This window comes from Glycine max, chromosome 20 (assembly GCF_000004515.6).
Source record: "Glycine max cultivar Williams 82 chromosome 20, Glycine_max_v4.0, whole genome shotgun sequence".
Taxonomy (NCBI): domain Eukaryota; kingdom Viridiplantae; phylum Streptophyta; class Magnoliopsida; order Fabales; family Fabaceae; genus Glycine; species Glycine max.
The window spans coordinates 42,619,032-42,638,964 of NC_038256.2; the positions used below are offsets into that span (position 1 = coordinate 42,619,032).

General features: G+C 28.9%; 1 protein-coding gene and 1 non-coding gene across 2 annotated transcripts; one reads left to right on the top strand and one right to left on the bottom strand.

Annotated features, from left to right (window-relative positions):
• Positions 1 to 6,409: 6,409 nt before the first annotated feature.
• LOC100787750 (trihelix transcription factor PTL) lies at positions 6,410 to 9,271 on the bottom strand. Its single transcript, XM_003555413.5, has 2 exons — positions 8,701 to 9,271; positions 6,410 to 7,782 (listed from the first exon to the last, which is right to left on the bottom strand). The coding sequence occupies exons 1-2, from the start codon at positions 9,177 to 9,179 to the stop codon at positions 6,648 to 6,650; spliced, it is 1,614 nt and encodes a 537-aa protein (XP_003555461.1). The 5' UTR covers positions 9,180 to 9,271; the 3' UTR covers positions 6,410 to 6,647.
• A 10,588-nt stretch (positions 9,272 to 19,859) lies between these two features.
• TRNAR-UCG (transfer RNA arginine (anticodon UCG)) lies at positions 19,860 to 19,933 on the top strand. The gene has a single exon. It is a non-coding gene; the product is annotated as a tRNA-Arg (tRNA).

The window sequence follows — 19,933 nt, forward strand, 5'->3', positions numbered from 1 at the left end:
AAGAAGAAGAAGAAGAAGAAGGTGGTGGTTGTCGTGGTGTGAGTACCTTTTTTTTCTTTTTCAACGATCATCTCTAGGATCTTTGTTTTTTCATGAGCCTTTGAGTTATTTTTACAAGTTTAGATTCTTTAACCTGATTATTAAATTAATTTTTAATTTCAAATTTTCATTCCTTTCGCACAAACTCAACTTATATTACCAATTAAACTACGTCTCATTAGATTGGTGTGAGTTCATTTTAGTTACTGCTACAATTGTGTTGGGGTTGGGGGGCTGTTGAGAGAGGGTTCTGATGTTGACTGCTACTTAATATTAATGGACTCAACCACTTTGGTTGGAGAACTTGGACATGATGCATGCATTTGAAGAGATGTGATGGGGGAAATTTATGACTAACCACAAGAAAACAAATGGTGCGGCTCACAGGTAAGGGGTTAAAAACATTAAATGCATCATCGCTGACAAACCATCATAGTAATTAATTGCATGCCATGCACTGAATATGAAATTTGAGAAATGAAGAGTCAACGACAGCTTCTTGCTTTTCGGCACATTATATTATACGTAACATTGTCACCTTCAACACTTTTAAGTTTCATTCCAGCCATTATACTAAAAAAAAATTATATTGTAGTAATCCCTTAGGATCACACTCTTGCTCTGCGGGGACCATGGTCAACGACAAATTTTGCTCAAGCACGGTTCTTAAGATAAGCACACACTCGTGCAGCAATAAAGTCCACGGCATCTCGTCAATCATGGCATGTAATGTTGAGTTCAACAAATCCTAATTCACAAATTAGGCAAATGTTTGGATTGTTTGTTTTGAAAAATGTTAGTATTGAGAAAGAGTAAGGTACTATTTTGATACTCAACGTTTTTGCCAATTTAGATTTTTTCTAAGTGTTGGAAGCATCACTTAGGTATTGTCCAAATTTGGATTTCCCGAAATCATATTATTTAAAGTTTGGAATTGATATGTGTCACTTGTTCAAGTAATGAGTATCTTCAAGAAAGGTCAATTTTTTTTTATACAATGATAGCAATGAGATTTCAACCTATAATTTATTAGAAACACACTCTCTAACACACTATTTTTTATTAGTTAAAGTTTATTAAAAATTATAAAATCAAACAAAAGAATCATTAAATAAGATATGAGACCCATTAATTTTTATGATTTTTAATAAATTCCAATCAATAAAAAAATATATTCAAAAGAATACATTTCTAATATTTCTCTTTTATCCCATTCTCGTCACTAGGTCAACCCTATTGGGTTAAAAAGGTCAATTTGAGTTCATATTCAAAAGGCAAATCACCCAGTCTAGTGGAAAAAAAAAACTACATGACAAGTAAATGAAGACATATAATTACAAGCTAATATCGAGTGTCTCTTGTATCGAATCAAATGTCAGCATAAATTTTGGCAACATCTTAAATAGTTAATCCTAAAAACTTAAATATGTCATTAAATTTGATTTTATGATAGAGAGAAATATATTAATAGGATTCTTTACAAGCCATTTTCTTTATTAAAACACACTTTAGTTACAAAATACTCTATAACACCTACAAGTCTGACACACTATTGATTCAAAGAGTAATTTCAATATTTCTAACAATTTTTTTATAAAAAAAAACTTTACATTTTTTTTTGCAGATTTTTCTATCTTTTAATTTGTTTTTTTTATCTATCAGAAGCTTACTTTTTCAAACAATCAATTTCTTGGACTTCTCCTTCTACTCTTTTCATTTCTTTTTTCAATTATATATTTTTAGCATCCTTTTGCATTCATTTAGATAGTCATTATATTCATGCAAATTTGCTTTTACAGCCCAAACTTCAAAGTATTTTAAAGTTTTGTATTCTTTAATATTCTGATAATTTTTTAATTGTTTTTACAGTCTCTTTGCACATTTATGATTCTCACTTTAAATTAACGCTTTCATTTACATTCATGATGCTTTATGTTTCTTATGCATTTAAATTCTTCGTGTCTTACCTTTTATCAGTTTTTCTTAAATTTCATTTTATTTGAAAGTTTAAAGTGATTAAAGTCTATCCATAAAGTATACCTTGTTATATGAATAGCTTCGGAATCTTTACGAATACCGGATTTGTCATAAAATTCGATTCACAGTGAAGAAAAATAAAATATTTTGTGCACAAGTAAAATACTTGTAAAAATAGTGAAGTTAAGGCCATTGCTAAATTCAGTTTTAATAAATCTAATTTTAAATCTTACTCGCTAATCAAGGTCTTAATTATTTGAATTTATTGAATTGGGATTTTGACTCAATTTTACGTTATTAAATTGAAAATTATGCATTGATGTTTGACAAAAATAATCTAGTTCTTTGATTCTAAAAAGTGTTCAAAAAATCAGGCCAAACCAATTAGTTAGATCGAAAAACTATAATGAACCGGCCAAGTGTCTAATTCAAATAAACCACAATTGACTTTAAAAAAAAGGTAACAGAACTGAAAAAATTTAGTCAAAAATTGGTAAACCCGCAAAAAATTTAGTTCACAACGGGCCAATGAAACATGCTCAATAGAATGCCATTTTGTTTTCTTAGAAGAAAAAAAAACCCTAAAATATATAATATTTCTTTTTTTATTCTAAATGTAAACTTATTATTATTATTGAATATTATGTCTTGTTAAAACATCGACCTAAGTATATATTTGATCTACGTTTTTTTTTATCTTAGTTGTAGTGTGTACTTTATACTTTTAGTTGATACTTAATCGTAGTTTTATTAAAACTTCATATTATAAAATTATAATATTATATTTCTTTGATAATATTTTATGTGTTATTTAATTATTATTATTATTATAATGCACTATAGAATGGCCGGGTCTGATGATGGGAGATTGAGGTAGCTGTATGAAAACTTAAATTTGATATTCATTATCGTCCTTATGTAAAAAAAAAAAAAAAAAGGCAATATAAATCAATAAAACTTAGAAGAGAAATGTTACTTGCTGAAATAAACAATAAACTAATGAATTGATTTCCTGTAAATTTATCTACTGTTTTGCACTAAAAAACAGTTATTACCCGAGTACAAGTGATCAAAACATATAAATACTGGGCTTAATTAAACACCAATTGCTCCTATTTTAAGTAAGTTATACTTTCTTGCCGAATGCCAAATTTGTCGGCGAGTCTTAATTGATCTGTTAAAACGGTTTTATTCCTTAATTGGTTGGATATCATTCCACCTCCCTACTTAATTAAAGTCACCAAGTTTGCCCAAACACAACTCACCAACTCAAATAAATGGATGCGAGTCGCTGCTATATATCGTTGCTCTTTCCCTAATTCCCTTTTGCCTCTTTGAAACTTCGCATAGTGTAATACCGTTTTACATCTATTAAAAATAAGAAAATATTTTTAATCTAATTATTAAATTTTAAAATATTTTCCTATTTTTGCTTTATTTTAAAATTTATAAAACTATTAGAAATAAAATTAATTATCAAAAAAATAAATTTATATAAATTAATTATCAATAAAATATTGTTGCTACTGGGTACATAAACTGGTATTGTCGTTGGTGTAGTATTATGGCTTAAGTCTTTTGTGAGAGCTTGGACCTCACACCTTATGCGCGCATATGTATATATATTAGAAGGAAAATAAGAAAAATAATACCAAGCCTAATAAGCCTTACTGTTTTTGGGATTTTTTTTCATGGGAACAACCTAACTCGTACAGCCTATTGGGCTAGGTCAAATAGACTCTTTTTTTTTTAGTCAGCATAAAGCCCATCCATTTTGTCACTTTCGGTGAAAATAGATAAAAAAAAAACAATTTGAATTTATATTTTAAAAAAAAGATTTTTAAAAATTTCATTTAAAAATATAATAAAGCCTGTCAACAAATAATCTAACAATCCATAGCAATATCAACAGCTATTCGGTGAAAGCCATCAACAATCACTCTCAATTGAAGAGCTGTCCGTGTGTGTGTGATCTGTTCCATTGGAACACTTAATATATTACGCGTGGGGAAAATATTTAATAAGCTTGTGGCTGAATTATTACGGACTAACTAATAAAGTTTATAATTTATAAGGCTTTGGATTTGCTATTAATGTTGGAGGTCTTATATATGCTTCAGCCACCTTCTCTCTTTCCTCGCTCAAACTATTGTAAACCAAAAACTCCACCTTCTTTCCCAACTTCATGATCATGTGGCAGTTTATATTATAACAATGTTTTAGTAACATAATGATACTATTTTTAGAATAATCACACAGGAAACTAAGCTAAATTTTGTCCCAGAGTGATTTGTTTCTCGGGGATTTGAAAATCACTATCATTTTATGTGTGTGTCTGTGCTGCTATACGTTATTCATCTGCTACTATTGGGTTGGATCTGTTGAATAAAAAAAAATATATCTGGTAAAAGTTTAAAATCTCTGTTGGAACAGAGTTATTTTCAAAGAAAAATACCTATAGAAAAAAATGGCTATTCCTCCGTTTGCTTAATTTGGTACAAGTTATATATACCCATTTTTTTTTTTTAACATGAATCAATCAATAAATTAAAAAAATGTATCAAATTTCTTGGAGCAATAGTAGATCTCTCTCTCTCTCTCTTTTAAGTGTGGGCTTTGGGTGATTGCAGCATTTCACGACATGAATCATGATCCAAAAACATGAGGTCCATGATTTTACCCTACATGTACATAAGATTAATTGCTGTAGAGATCATTGGTGACAATTTTTGCATCTAGGACACGAGACCATGTGTCAATTTTTTGCATCTTGGATACAAAGTTGTTTCCTAGTTACACGCCCAAGATTTATGAACGACACACACATGCATGTGCTTCCTAATTTATAGATGAACTCTCCTGCGTAATCAGGAGTATAATGTTCGACGGATAGAACAAAATAAAGTTGGCAACCTGTGATTGGAACGATTAACTATCAATTATTAATTTTCAGCTCTATTTATTTATTTAAAATTATAAATTTTGACTAGTCTTACTTATTGACGAGTTTCACTGGTAATTTTGAAGTTTTAAATAAATTTTAATTAATAATAATGAATATATAAAAAAAATGTGTTGATAAAACATGATATGTCACATCAAAATGCAACGAAAAACAGATCAACTCACGGTATTAATTATATATCAAAAGAGTTTCAAAAGTCTCAAGGTAATGATTCTACCACCTCTTATTATTATTTTTTAATTTTTTTTGTACAAATACATAATACACGTGTGCCCCTCTTCTCATCAACTATTAAGTTTTTTTTTTTTTATGTAATCATCAACCAACGTAATATTAAGTTATCCACTTTTTTGTAATTATTCTTTCTAAGAATATTTTTTCTTACCTTGTCTGGGGTGAGGGGAAGTGGTTACACAGGAACAGTTTTAAATTAATCAGTAGCCTTTCATTGTAAAAGGTTATTTTTAAGTAACACCTGCTACAAGCCTAAACCAGATAGAACTAAAATATTATTAGTGAAAAAATTATATAATTATATGATCATTTAATCATAAATTATTATTTATAATAAATATATTAATTTTAATAAAATTATTTAAAATATTATATCAACAATAATAATATATGATTGAATAATAATTTAAAATTATTTTAAATTGTCATCGTATCACCATTAAACTCATATTACTAATTAGTTTATGTTTTACGGGGAAGTTTGCTACATTTAAAAGAAATCAACAGTTTTTCATCACAATATATCTACATAAAAAACTAGTAGCTAGACGTGATTGAGTTTATCAAACAGCCGAGAAGGGAAAAGCGAAAAAAGAAAGAAAGAAGCGTGGGGAGGAACTACAGCTAGAAGAGATAGGCAGAAGTCAAGCTACCTTTGCTAGTTAAAACCCAATTCTGTGGCATTTCTTGTTAACTTTATTATTCTTTCTGCATTTTGCCATAAAGTAGGTCGTCACGCTTATAAAAAAATTCTTTTATGGAGAAAACAACAAATAAATATATTTGTCTCTGCTTGCAATCCTTGCATATAGTACTTAATTAATTGGAGGAAATGAAATAAACGAGATGGGAGCGGAGAAGTTTTTATAATCTCTTTATTTAGATCAAAATTTTGAAGAGGAAAGAAGCAGAATAAAGTCCTCTCACTCGATTTTGACTCTTCTCAAATTGGGGTGATCTAAAAGGTAGATAATTTTTTAGACTAATTAGACTTAATTACTCTTGACTTAATAATTGTATTTTTTTTGTTACATTGCACTTTTTTTGTTACACTTTATAAGTATATAATAATAAATTTATTTGTTTTTCTTTTTGGTTTCTTCTCTTCTTTAAAAAGTTCATAATTAATAACTGATGACTCTAGCATCTGATGCATGCATGGATAAAATTAATAATAAACAACAAAGTCAATGCTTACACTCAAGAATGAGTCCTCATACGTTATATTAATTAAATATATAGTTAAACACGTGGCCTAGAATACCTTGTGATTCGCTAATGATCCAAACTTGTTACATCCTAGTTAATAACCCTCTCAGGCCCTAGCTTGTTTCTCCCACAAGTTTCCTTCCACGCTCAGAACTCATCAAAAGCAAAGTGTCATATATACTTAATCTCTCTGATCGATGCCTTCGGTTAGAACAAGAATGTGTCAAAGATCATCATCCGTCAGCTTAAGTCCCAAATACCAAGGCCTTCTTTTTGCACCATCATCACACTCATCCACTGTCCTTCTGAGAGAGATGCTGATCTCTTCCCATATTTGCTTGCACTCACTTGCACTCCTATCAAACCCCAAACAAGCCATTTTTGCTGCTATTTCATCCCAAACCCCATTCTCCATGTACCCATTATTATTTTCTCTGAATCTTTGCTCAAAACTAGTCCTTAGCTGCATCAAATTTGAAATCTCCATTTCTGTCCACCTACTACTACTACTTCTACCAGGATCAACACCCTCAGAGGGAAACTCATTGGCATCAATACTTCCCTGGCTCTTATTCTTATTCGGTGATTCTTCTTCGACCAATGGCAATGCTTCAAGTCCTATCCCTATCCCAATGTGTTTCCTCACAACCTCTATCAATGCAGCATCTCTTGCCTCAACCCATGCTTTCTCTTTGGCCCACAGTTCATGCACCTGTTGGTCAAACCACATTGACTCTTTTCTCTTCCTTTCTTCCTCCCTAGATGCCATCTCTTGCTCTCTTTGCTCAACAACACTCAACATTCTCTCCATCCAAGCATCTTGAGTCTGTATGATCTTCCTCATGTGGGAATCCACTATCTCCTCCACTTTTGTTCTCCAGCTTTTTCTCACCCTCCTATGATCACTTGGCCTATGAGTATGATCCAACCCTTTCTGCTTCTCATCCCTTGACTGCTTCATCATGAATGCAATAGCTGAAAGATCCTCATCGTTGTTCTCTGATGAGGATGTCTCGAATTGAGATGAATTTGAGATGCTGAGGCTCTCTGAGCATTTGGGGTTATTGTTAGAATCACCATTATTGTGGTCTTGGTTGGTTGTGAAGGTTTGTTTTTGAATAGTAGCAGCAGTGTTTCCACCAGCACGATGGGTTTTATCTGAAGTTGAGGCATGAGCATGAGTGTTATTTGCTTGATCTCCACATATTGCTTCTAGCTGCCTGAAGAACCTGTAGTGCTTCCCATCTTGTCTACTAGCTTTACCTTCTTTTGTCTTCTTGTAATACTTGTACAAATTCTCAAATTTCTCTTTGCATTTCTTTCCACTTCTTTGGTACCCAAATTCCTCAGCCATTATCCTAAACACGTGGATCACACAGCTATTAATTAATTACTATGCACATAAAAGATGAAGGAGGTGGAGATTAATTAGCACATTAATCACAAATCACATTTCCTCATTTATTTTTCCCACCCGTTTCTCTTAGATGTAAAATAGGGGTGAGAGAAATAGGACAGACAATATTATCTGCTTAAAAAATCGTACTAATGAATTTATAATTCATAACACCATATAAGCTTTTCTTTTTCAGTCATGCATGCATGGAATTAATATTAGTATAATTATAAACCCATGTAAGATTTTTCCATTAAGCATTATTATATTTATCATTCTATCTTCCTTAAGAATATTTGTATATTAACCATGCTGTGATGAAGGATTAAAATAAAATAATGGAAACATTCTCTCTTCATTAATACTGTCAGAAACATCATGAATACAATTATCCGAGTTTGAATCAACAAAATAAACTCCAATGTATAGCCCTAGCTAGCTGAGCAAAGCAGTTAGGTAGGTTTAATATAGTACTAAAAACAAAGACAGGCTTTCAGGGTGCTGAAAAAATATCCTTGCACCCATAATTATTTCCTCGCAGAAAAACAAGTGCATCTACACACACACATTCAGTCAGTGGGATTTCTTGGACAAAACTAGAAATAGATAACATAAGCCACATGGATCTCTCAGTTATCTGTGAGTAATGGTCTGTCATTTTCAAACGCAAAGAGGAAATTAGCCCCTCAAAAAATTGCTAAACCAGCAAGAGAGAAAGAAACGACAGGAAGAACAACCATCTATTTCTTCACTCTTCATTCTGAGTCTCAAAACAAAAACAAAAGGCAAAAACATGTACAGTGGTTTTTTTTTCTTTTTTCATTTTTTGTAAGTTTATATGTGAGTGTACATACGTATATATACATGTAAATATATATACCTAGAAATCTCATTCCACAAGGGTGCTTTCTGATTGTTCTCTCTGAACTTGGAATCAAGACGAGATCTGATCTCTAGAAGAGAAAGGGTCTCCTGTCTAGGCCACCTGTTGTTCCCGGAATCAAACCCAAACCACCCTTTCTCTGCACTTTCCATGCTGCAGAATGCATGATCCGAGACAGTAGTAGTAGCAGTAGCAGTAGCAGTAGTAGCAACGGGGTTTACGCCAGAGGAAGAAGAATAGTCATGGTGATGAGCAAAGTGATGAGTGAAACCACGAGGGAAGAAAACGTCCCCAACCATGTTGGCGTCATAGGTGATGGGTGGAGTAGCACTAGCAGTAGCAGCAGCAACAGCACTACTGAGACCATGGTGAACACAAAGTGGTTCAATTAGGTGTGTGTCTGAAGGGTTCAAATGGGTACTTCTGGCTGGTATAAGCCGCCGGAGATCCTCCGGTAGCCCATAAGGATCACCCATCTTCACCCCAAAGACAGTGAAAGAGAAAAGAAAGTGTACAGAAGACACGGGATGAGATGAGAAAAGGGTCTCACTTGGTTGTCATAGAAGAAGTGAGATTTTTATTTTATTTTATTTTATTTACCTTTTAACCCTCAAATTCATCTTCCACGAATTTGACAAATGTGAAAACTTCAACTGAGTGTACATCTTGAATTATGTCGAAATACTAACATTAAATATCTGCATGTTTAGTCTTGTATCAACTAAAATGTTTTTTTATCGAAAATTATTTTTGAATTAAATTAATTTTAGATAGGTTTTTATTAGATAAAAAAAATATATTAAACCAATAAAGATGGATCTAAATGCTGAGGATAGTTCAGATTCATATTCTATAAGTAGAAGAATTTGAATTATGTTGTCTAGGTCAGAATGATGAGTAATTTATAAGTATACTAATAAACACTTTTTAAGTTTTGGGATTTATCTTAGTCCTAAAGAGTTTTCAAAATCCAATTTATCCTTTAATATTTAAAAAAATATACTAATTAAAGTTTACTATTAATTTGTTTTTAGAATAAAAAATTACAAAATAAATTAATTATTTAACTTTAAAATCAATTTAGTAAACACTTACCTAAATACCCAAACTCAATCCTTAAGAATAAAAAATATTAGTAAAACTATAATAAACTCAACTCTTTAATATAATTAATACTCGTTAATTTTAAGGATTAACCAGTGAATTTTATATTGTTAGAAACGGAACAATCATTTTTGTAACTTTTTTTTACAGCTGTTCTTATAGCTAAGGGGAAGAATAGGAAGAGAAAAAGAAACGTGAGATGAGTGATCTGACGTAAAAAGAGTGAGAAAAATAAACAATTACAAAAAAGTGTACAGTAATAGCATGTCTATATTAATTGTGAAGGACGAATTGGATGTTGATTCTTTTAGTAACTTATTATTATTATTTGAGGAGGGGGGGACAGGATCCGAGTCTACCGCAACTCTTAAAAGTTAGACTCGGCTCAGAGCATGAGAGAGAGACTGAGACTGAGAGAGTAAAAGAAGGAAATTAAAAGAGGTGATTTAAATAGTAAGGGTTTAAGTACTTGGTTAAGAAAGCATAAATTATAAGCACCCCTTAAGGCACCCTTTTCTTCTTCCATACCTAGGAGATATAAAAGTTGTATCATGAATTGGTGTAGCTTATTCTTCTGTTGCTTATTATTTTACAATATATATAATTGATGTTGTATGTCGTAGAGAGACAAAGAATTGTTGTTAAATTCCCTTAAGAAAAAAGTGATTGAGCAGTATGCCAGTAATGTAGTAATATTGCTTTAGCCAGTGTGAGAGAGAGAGAGAGACAAATGGCGGAGCATCCCACGATGAACTTCTACGCCTTTGGGTGACGGGATGCACAGTACTTGAGACTTAACCTTTTTCATTACTTTTACTTGCTTTTTAGCAGCAGCATCTTTGTGGAGCGTAGCATAACTTAGCTTAAAGCCAACACACTTATCTTAATCATAGCAGTTAGGTGAACGTGCTCCCATTTGTTTTCGATGTAACGTCTTCTTTTCTTTAAACCAAAAATTACCAAGTTATTGATCCTTAGCTATTTGTCAAGTGTCATGTATAGAATAAGTATGAAAATACAAGGGGCACTTGACCTCATGCTATATATATATATATATAAGAAGCTAAGTAACAACATGTATATCCCGGGTTGCTTTAACTTCTTTTTTTGATATAAAATCATTGCATAGACGTACGGTACCAAGAGTAGTTTGAGTTGACATTTTCTAAGAATATCTTAGATAAGAAACTGTTGGATAAAATGAGAAAAAATAGGTCTAAGGTTTAATAAATAAAAAAAAAAACAGTGAGATATGGTAATGTGGGATAGCTTATAGAGTTTATTTGATACAATTTTTAGAACTATACGCTTAAAGAGAAGAGTTGTTTAAATTATACATATAAAGAAGCAATGTGTTAATTAGAGTGAGACCAGGAATCTATGTTAAGAAACTTTAATGAGTATCATAATTAAAGATGTTCTTAAGAAGTCAACTTATAATTGAGCTTTTTATTTTTAGAGGAACTTATAATTGAGTTAAAGACTATATTAGTGGAGAATTCCAAAATACGTACCTTGCACTTGGATTGTAGCTTTTACTTTTATGCATGGTATGTTTAGATGAGGAAGGAAATGTGAGGGGAAAAACTGAAAGAAAAGAAAGAGGAAGAAATAGAAACGAATAAAAAGTATGAGATGATTTTTAAATTTACTGGAAAAATGTGCCTATTTCTTTTATCATGTTATTGGTATTATTTATTGATTTTGTAGATAATTAATTTTTATTTATGAATTTGACTCGTCATTTCTAATGAGATTTTTTTTCATAATTATATTTTTTGTTTTATCCATATAATTTAAATTTGAGATCTTATATAAAAAAATCAAGTTGAATACCACTTATATTAAGATTTGTTGATATTAAAAAAATGTGTTTATAAAATTACATAAATGTCCTAAATGAAAAGAAAATACGTTATATATATTTTTACTTTGTATTAATCTTCTTCTCCTTTATTTCCAATTTAGGTGACCAAAATTAAAGGGATAAAAATAACAGAAATTAAAAAAGTAAAAGAAACAAAATTACATATCAACAATTAAGGATGAATATAAAATTATAATTTAGCTTAAAAATAACTTAATTCATATCACAAATTAAATTTTTTATTGTAAATCTAAAATATAATTTATCTATTAAAAATATTTATTTGTTATAAATTTTAATTAAATAAAAATAATATAGAAGTAAATTCATTTGAAAATGATATAGTACTAGAACTAAAAGACTATTGCAAAAAAAATATTATGAAGGTACAATTATATTTATAGGGATTTATTAGTGAAATATACTAAAAAATTTATTACATCAATATAATATTTTTTTGCTTCATTGAAAATATAGAAAGACTAAGTTGTACCGTCATGATAGTTAAGGATAAAAAATGAGTTTAAACATAAATATAATAAATAATGTGACAAAAAATAAAAATATAAAAAAAATACAAAAGAGAAAATGAATATTCGAATAAAATAGCAATAACATTTATAAAACCCCAACCCAAACTGTACCTCCTTTTTGGAAGAAAAAATAAACTGTACCGTCCTTTTCACGCGTCTACTGAGAATCTTCCTTTCTGGTTTCCTCTCCCTATTATCTTCAATTAATTTTACTTTGCTGCTGCATGCAATCATGAGTAAAACAAAGATGCCACGATTTAACTCATGGATTTTTATAGAGTAATGGTACGTAGACATTCATATTTTTTAAAACATTTAATAAGTATTTTTTTATTTTTCCTTATGTGAAATTATAATACTTTATATATATATTCACCAGATGTCAATTGAGTATTGACATATATTAGGTGTGCATAAATAATTTTTTATTTTTATCTTGGGTTGTCTTTATTGCTTATAGCCCACGATCATCAATTTATGATTTTTCTATCAAAAAAATTATGATTCTTTTTTAATTTGACCTATCCTATTTAAACTCGACTTGACCAGACTATCTATCCTGTTAATAATTTCGTGATTTTATATTCATTAGTCTTAGTATATGAATTAAATATGATTTAATCATTTAGAAAATATTGAATAATTTTTTAAAACTTTTAATAGAATAAATATTTAAACAATATATTTTCTTCAACCGGTATCTTAAACACAAAAACATTCTTTTTACTCGAGAGCTACTAAAACAATTTCCTTTTATTCCATTTTAAAGATTATATCTTTTCAATTTTCTTAACTGATTTTTGTCAAGATCAGCCGATCATACATATTAAATGCATAGATCAACTGTCATATATTTATAATAATCTTATGCAGTTCAAATCAAATTAATACAACATTTAATATAATATTCAAATATCAATATCATAACTATTAAATACATGTATCAATTAACACAAAATTATTTTCATTTAATTAGTGATTTTGAGTTTACGTTCATGAGTATTTTTTTTTTGGAAGCCTACGTTCATGAGTATTGAATACAAGCTCGTTGACACTTACTAGTAAAGTAATTAACTAGTTCAATATACTAATTCATAAAATGAAAATGGTTGTTCTAGTATATATATTGATCCAGCATTTTCCCCCAATTGATACAATTATGATTTGGCATATCATTTTTTTCGTAAAAGGTATATCAACTGTTGGAGAAAGAAATAGGAGAGAGATTATTTCTAGCTATATAGAATCGACTTTACTATCATTACAACTTAAATTCGAATTACTGCTGATCTGAGACTTGAATGGAAATGTTCTTGCCTTTGCTTTCCAGGTTTCTACCATGCATAGGCTATAGGTGAGGCATGGTGTTTTCAAGATCGAACGATCAAAAAGTGTTTTGATATTAGTTCACTTATGAAGAAGTATCATGTGCTCAGCCATTCTGGTAAAAAAAACTGGTGTGAAAGGTGGGAAGGAAGCAATGGTATATGTTGAGTTGAATTAGATAGGGCATAAAAGCCAGGTTGACTCGAGGATAATTAACGGTGTAAGTAAGCAATTTAATTAAACACTCATTCAATGATTTTTTAATACATAAACACTTTTGTTAAATATAAAATTAATCATTGAACATTGAAATTAATTTTTAAAAAATTAATAAGAATCATAATTATTTTTCTAAGTTTCATGTCAACTCCTTTAGCTAAACGTTCTTATCTTTAAAAAAATTAAGTTCTTTAAAAAGACCATTTTTCGTCCAAGTATAGTAAAATATTAATTAATATTGTAACGAATATAACTAACTGTATAAAACATTAAAATACAAACAAAATAAAAAGTTACTTAAAATATAAATTACATTAGTTGAGTTTTCGAGATAGGACTCTTAATTACTCTCTAAGTAAAAACCTTAACCGAGTTCTAGATTGCTTGACCAAAGTGTGTTTTCTTTTCTTTTTTTCAGATTAGAAAAAAAATAAGCTTAACTATAATCAAGAATTAAGAAGCACAGGGTATGTCAAGACAGTGTTAACTGATTACAAGATGTAGGCCAAGGAAAAAGTCTTGATCGAGATCCGAGATGTATGGAAAACAGTGTGGATTGAGGATATATAATAAATATTTATCTAAGAATTGTAGCATAAATTTATAGGTGTCTCGTATTTATAGATGTTCTATTGTTTACGTGAGACGGTCGACTCAAGGATATAATAAAATAATTTAAATTTTAAAATTTCAATAACAGAAAAATATTTTTTTGTTAATTTTAAAGAAATCACAATAAAAAAAATCAAAATATAATTTTCTTATTTAAAATAAACAAAAATATCTTAAATTTTATTTTAGGCTTTATTTACGGTTGGATTTAACCGATCATATCATAAGAAACTTGCACATGAATGTCACATTGATTGCAACCAACACTTTAGCAAGCAGACCATTAGTTTTGACCGAGGTGACTTCCCATTTGAATTGAGCTTCCAGAACAAATGTCACTTGCAAAATATATAAGCGACAATAATAATTATTCATGTTTAAATTTTAATAACTAAAATTAAATAAAATTAATGATGCATACATCGATCCTTTTGCTTTATGTACAGATGATTCACTTCAAAGTAACTTTATCCGAAAATACTAATTGCTCAAGTTTGATTGAACAGGAAGGAAAAAAAAAACGTTTTCCTCAATATGAAGACAAAGGTGAGATGAATATCAAGATTCATCATCACTCAGAGTAGATCTTAAAGTTAACAAAATATTTATAAGATTCTCAAATCAAAAATAAAAAAACAAACATACATTTTTTTTTTGAAATATAAATTTATTTCTTAACAATGAAATCTAGAATAAGGGAGTGAGAGATGAGGGTTGGGTTGGGGCCAGAATCGGGAATCGTGGTTGCTGGAGGCATTTACATGGAATAGACTACGTACCTAATATTTGACTCGTGCCTCACCCACTTACATCACCCCCATCACTCTACTCTTGCATCCCCTCCTGGCTCAAACTTCGAAGCATTTGTTTGTGAGTTATTATTGCAGTGTAGTGTTCAGGCAGGAGCATCATATCAAGCTAATTGCCAATAATTATAGTCATGGGAAGAAAAAGAGTAGAGGACTTGTAAATTTTTTTCTGGAAAACAAACAATGTACTCCACCAATATGAAATTGAATTATCAATATAGCTTGTACTATACCAATATGAAATTGAATTATTTGCCTTTTTATATTTTAAACAATAAAACTTGTACGTATCATATACGACTTAATTATATGGTTGTAAAATAATTGTATTGTTGGCAATGATTTTAACTTCTCAGGTTTATATTTTGACATTATTTCATATTTTTATTAATATTTTGAAAACAGTTTTTCTGTTTTTGGTATGTTTCATTATAGTTTTGCAAACAAATATTCGGCCAACTTCGTAGATCGTTGAGCAGGAAGGAGCCAGTATTCAAGATGTGTTTGGTTGTGAAAAGAAAAAAAGAAATAGCTAACAAATAGAGTGTAAATGAGGCTATTTGATTTAAGAAAAATAGAAAAGAATGGAATGAAAATACTTAAATGAGATGATAAGTAAGAAATGAAAATTTAATATTAGATTAAAATATTATTATATTATAAAAAAGTAAAAAACATTAAAAAAAAAAAAGACACGCATCATGTATCCTTTCTCTACGCCATAGTACGAGTCAGCACGTACGTTACAGAGCATTTTTGAACCTCTCCGCTGGGTTTAGTGAAGAAATGAATAATGCTATTTTTTCTTCACACTTTTTTGCTCTTTCACTTCTACCAAATCACATACATGTTCGGATATCCTCTCAATTCTATGCTCTTCTTCCACCCTCCCTCCCTTATCTTTTGTACAACCAAACCAACGCACGTTCAATGTCGAGGGCAACTATGTAAACTGAGATCACATGTGCGATAGTGTAAGTATATTTTTTTAATTTATTTTAATAGCACTTTCTCTTATTTTTCTAATTACTTTTGTACAAATCTTTAGAGAAAACAAAACTGTTTTTTTTTATGATTATTAAGAGCATGCCCTTTTTTTATATTAATTTTCTCTGTTTAATATCTTTTAGTAGCAGGTTTGAAAAATCATTAAAAATCGGGAAATTAAAAGTTACAATTTTTACTTGTAAAAATCAACTAAACACATTATAAGTCATCTGGAACAGAGTCCACTCACATTTGAAAAATAAAAAACACTGACTGAATCACTGTGACAACTGATTGCTTGGTTCAGAGGTTGCTGGCCCTAGTTTCTTGCAGTGTATGTAGGCCACGTTCCCCCTACTGCCATGCACATTGACGTAGCCGCGATATAAGAAGAGAGAATCAAGGATTGCAATTTCATAAAAAGCAACATGTGACTCCTCATCTCTATCACGTGACTCCAATGCTGATGTTACATAATCACATTAACATTCTCATTTTTGTAATGGTATGTTTATTAATGATAATTAAGGAAAAAGAATGCGGATAATATTGTAATTTTTTGTTTAAAAGAAAGAAAGAAATTAACCAAAAGGAATATTTAAATTTTGATTTTATTTTTTATTTTGTTTTATGTTTTGTTTTTTCTCTTTTTTTTTCTGTCTACCTTATAAAATATAACATACACGTTCAGGAAATGTAAAAAAAAATGGAATAAATTAGAAAATAACATTGGAAAAGTGATGGTTGAAGAGAAAATTATTTCTACTCTTTTTTTGTCAATTGTGTAACTAAAAGAAAAAATACCCTCTTCCTGCGACAAAATAAAATAAGAGAAATGGATTTTTTATTCAAATATACCCCCCAAAAAAAACCCAAAATGCCACCTTTATCACGTTATTTTTCTATCTACCACCATTCACTATTCATTTTGAGCTATCCTTGACTTCTCACCTTAATTTTTTTCCGTTTTAATTCTTTTGCAGGTTTAATTATATAATTGAAAATTATTTAATTATTTTTTTAATTATGTGCTAGTTAAATTTAATATGTAATATTTATTTAAATTAATTATTATAAATATTTTTAATTACAATTATGATTTTTAAAATTATACTTAATTAATACATTTAATGAAAAAATTAACTGAATGAAATAAGTAATTTAATTATATAAATATTTAAATCAAATGAAAAAAATGAGGGTGCGAGGGGAAGTCAGGTTACCAATCTCGACTTCTCAACGTGAAAAAAAAAATGTGACATTTGGGGAAATAATGTAATGGAGATGGTATTTGTGGATTTAATTATCCTTAAGGTTATTGAAATAAAAGAAAAAGTGTCGAGAAATGGGCTAGTTATAAGATTAAGTGGATTCCTTCAAAAAAATTTAATTGGATTTTCATATTTGCTCTATAAATATATTAGTAGTTTTGATCCAAGAATAAAGGAACCGACTCTCAACTCTAAAGCTTTAGGGTCAAATAAAAGATATATGTTCTTTGTTTTTATAAAGCAAAAAAAAAATAAAAATCATATATTGTCATATTGATAAAAAGGCCACATTGTATGATTTTTTTATCAACAGGTTGTCAGTTTTTTTGTTGCATTTCATGGTATCTTAATTAGTTAGAAGTGTTGGTAAACTTCAAAATCTTTTCAAAGACTTAATGGAATAATGGGGAGATTAGGTGCTTAATTAGCATGAGATTTTAGGTTTGAACTTCATTGTTTTTTATTGTAATAAAAATAAAAATAAAATGATAATATTTTTCATAAAAATCACTTTTAATTAAAATAAAGCATATTTCTAAAAGATAAGGAAAAGTCTCCTAAATAAGATATTTGAATTTCCAAAAACACGCACAATAATACTTAACCAAACATGATTAGGCAAATCAAATTTTGTGTCGCTTGTATTAAATAAAAAGACAATATTAATCGTGAGAAACTTTCTTGCATATTATAAGGTTATGCCTCGGGTATAGAGGGAGCCTTTTATTTTCGTGCACTTTTTATTTCACATCTGGACTTGCATAAAAAATTGTTAACTTATTCTCATTTTTAAATTGATCAAAGTCATTGCGCTTCTACAACCAACCATAGGTTTATTATTGAAAGGTTCAAATAAACAGAACTAGAAATTCAACTAAAAGGTACATCTTGATGTCCATTATGGTTCTTAATGATGTGTTTGCGGTCCCAATTTATTCAAGGTCGTGTAAGCCACTAGACAATGGCCTCAGACCTTCAACTTTTTTTAAGGCCTCAATAATTTTATATATTTTTAAATAAAATATTATTTATTAATTTGAATTATTAAATGATAAATTATGTTATAGTATGATATATTATATATTTTTATTTTTATTAATAAGATCACAAATATTAAATATAGATGTAAGTATTATTATAAAAAAAAGTGTAATTTTATTATTTATTTAAAAAATTTAAGAGAATTATTTTACATCTAATTTGGATCCTAACTCTTTCCTTCCTAAGAATTATTGAAATTATTGAAATTAGTACAAAGTTTAAATTTATAATTGATATATATGAAAAAAGAATATTTTGATGTAAATGTTGATGTCAAGATTATATAAATTTAACTAAAATTTTATTTATATCAATCATTTTGTATTTAAAAGTACATCTTTAATTGGAAGTCGATTTAAATACATTTTCAAATATTAAATCGTGATCAATTTTTATTTGAATTCTAAAAATTGAAAAATAGTATATTACTCTTTATTTATTTTAAAAACAAAGATATTGCAAAAGTGATACTAAAAAAATTATACTCTAATTAAAGTATTACATTATATCAAAAGATTATTTTTTTCTAAAACATTGTATCTAAAATATTATTAAAAGCACTTGCAATTATAATTATTGTAAAAAATAAAACTAAAATTATTTAAATCTTATGTAACATTACTCATGTAAAAAAATAGGTTGATTGAATTTGTCGTTTATATATTAAAAATAAAATATTTTAAAAAATTTAATTATTAAATTTTGTTAAATTTAGAAAAAAAAACAATGATAATAAATTAAAATTTAAATATAAATTTTGTCTAAGACCTAATCACCACTAAACACGATCTGAATGTCTATTGATAAAAGTTTTAGGATTATAGAACCAACTCCTCTCAAAACTTTCACATTTTCAAACAAAAGAGTCACCCACAAATTGTTGTCAACATGTCAATGAAAATGTTGGGAAAATGTTAGGATTTCCTTCTTTTTTTTTCTTTTATCTTTAATTATTCCGTGTAACATGTGCTAACAAGGGACATAACAAAGTTTATTATTTTTTCATTCTCTCCTTTTTGTTTCCACGTTTTTTTGTTTAACCAAACTAACACTAATGTTAAATCACATGTACATACATGACTAAATACGTCCTTGGAACTCATAATTTTTTTTCTCTTTAAAAAGTATATTAATAGTCTCAATTAATTCATGGATAGATCCTGACATAAAGTTTAGAATAAATAATATGAAAAAAATAGTTAATTATAAAGTATTTATAAACCTCTTTTGATGGCATTTTTATATAAAAAAATATGTATGAAAAAAAAATCTTATTAGTGAACTTAGTGAAACAAATATATATATTCTCAAAAAAAATGAAACAAATATAGAAGTTAGATTAATACTTATTTTAATATAATGATATACAGAAAACGTAACATGTAAAGACCGCATGGCGCAGTGGATTAGCGCGTTTGACTTCGGATCAAAAGGTCGTGGGTTCGACTCCCACTGTGGTCG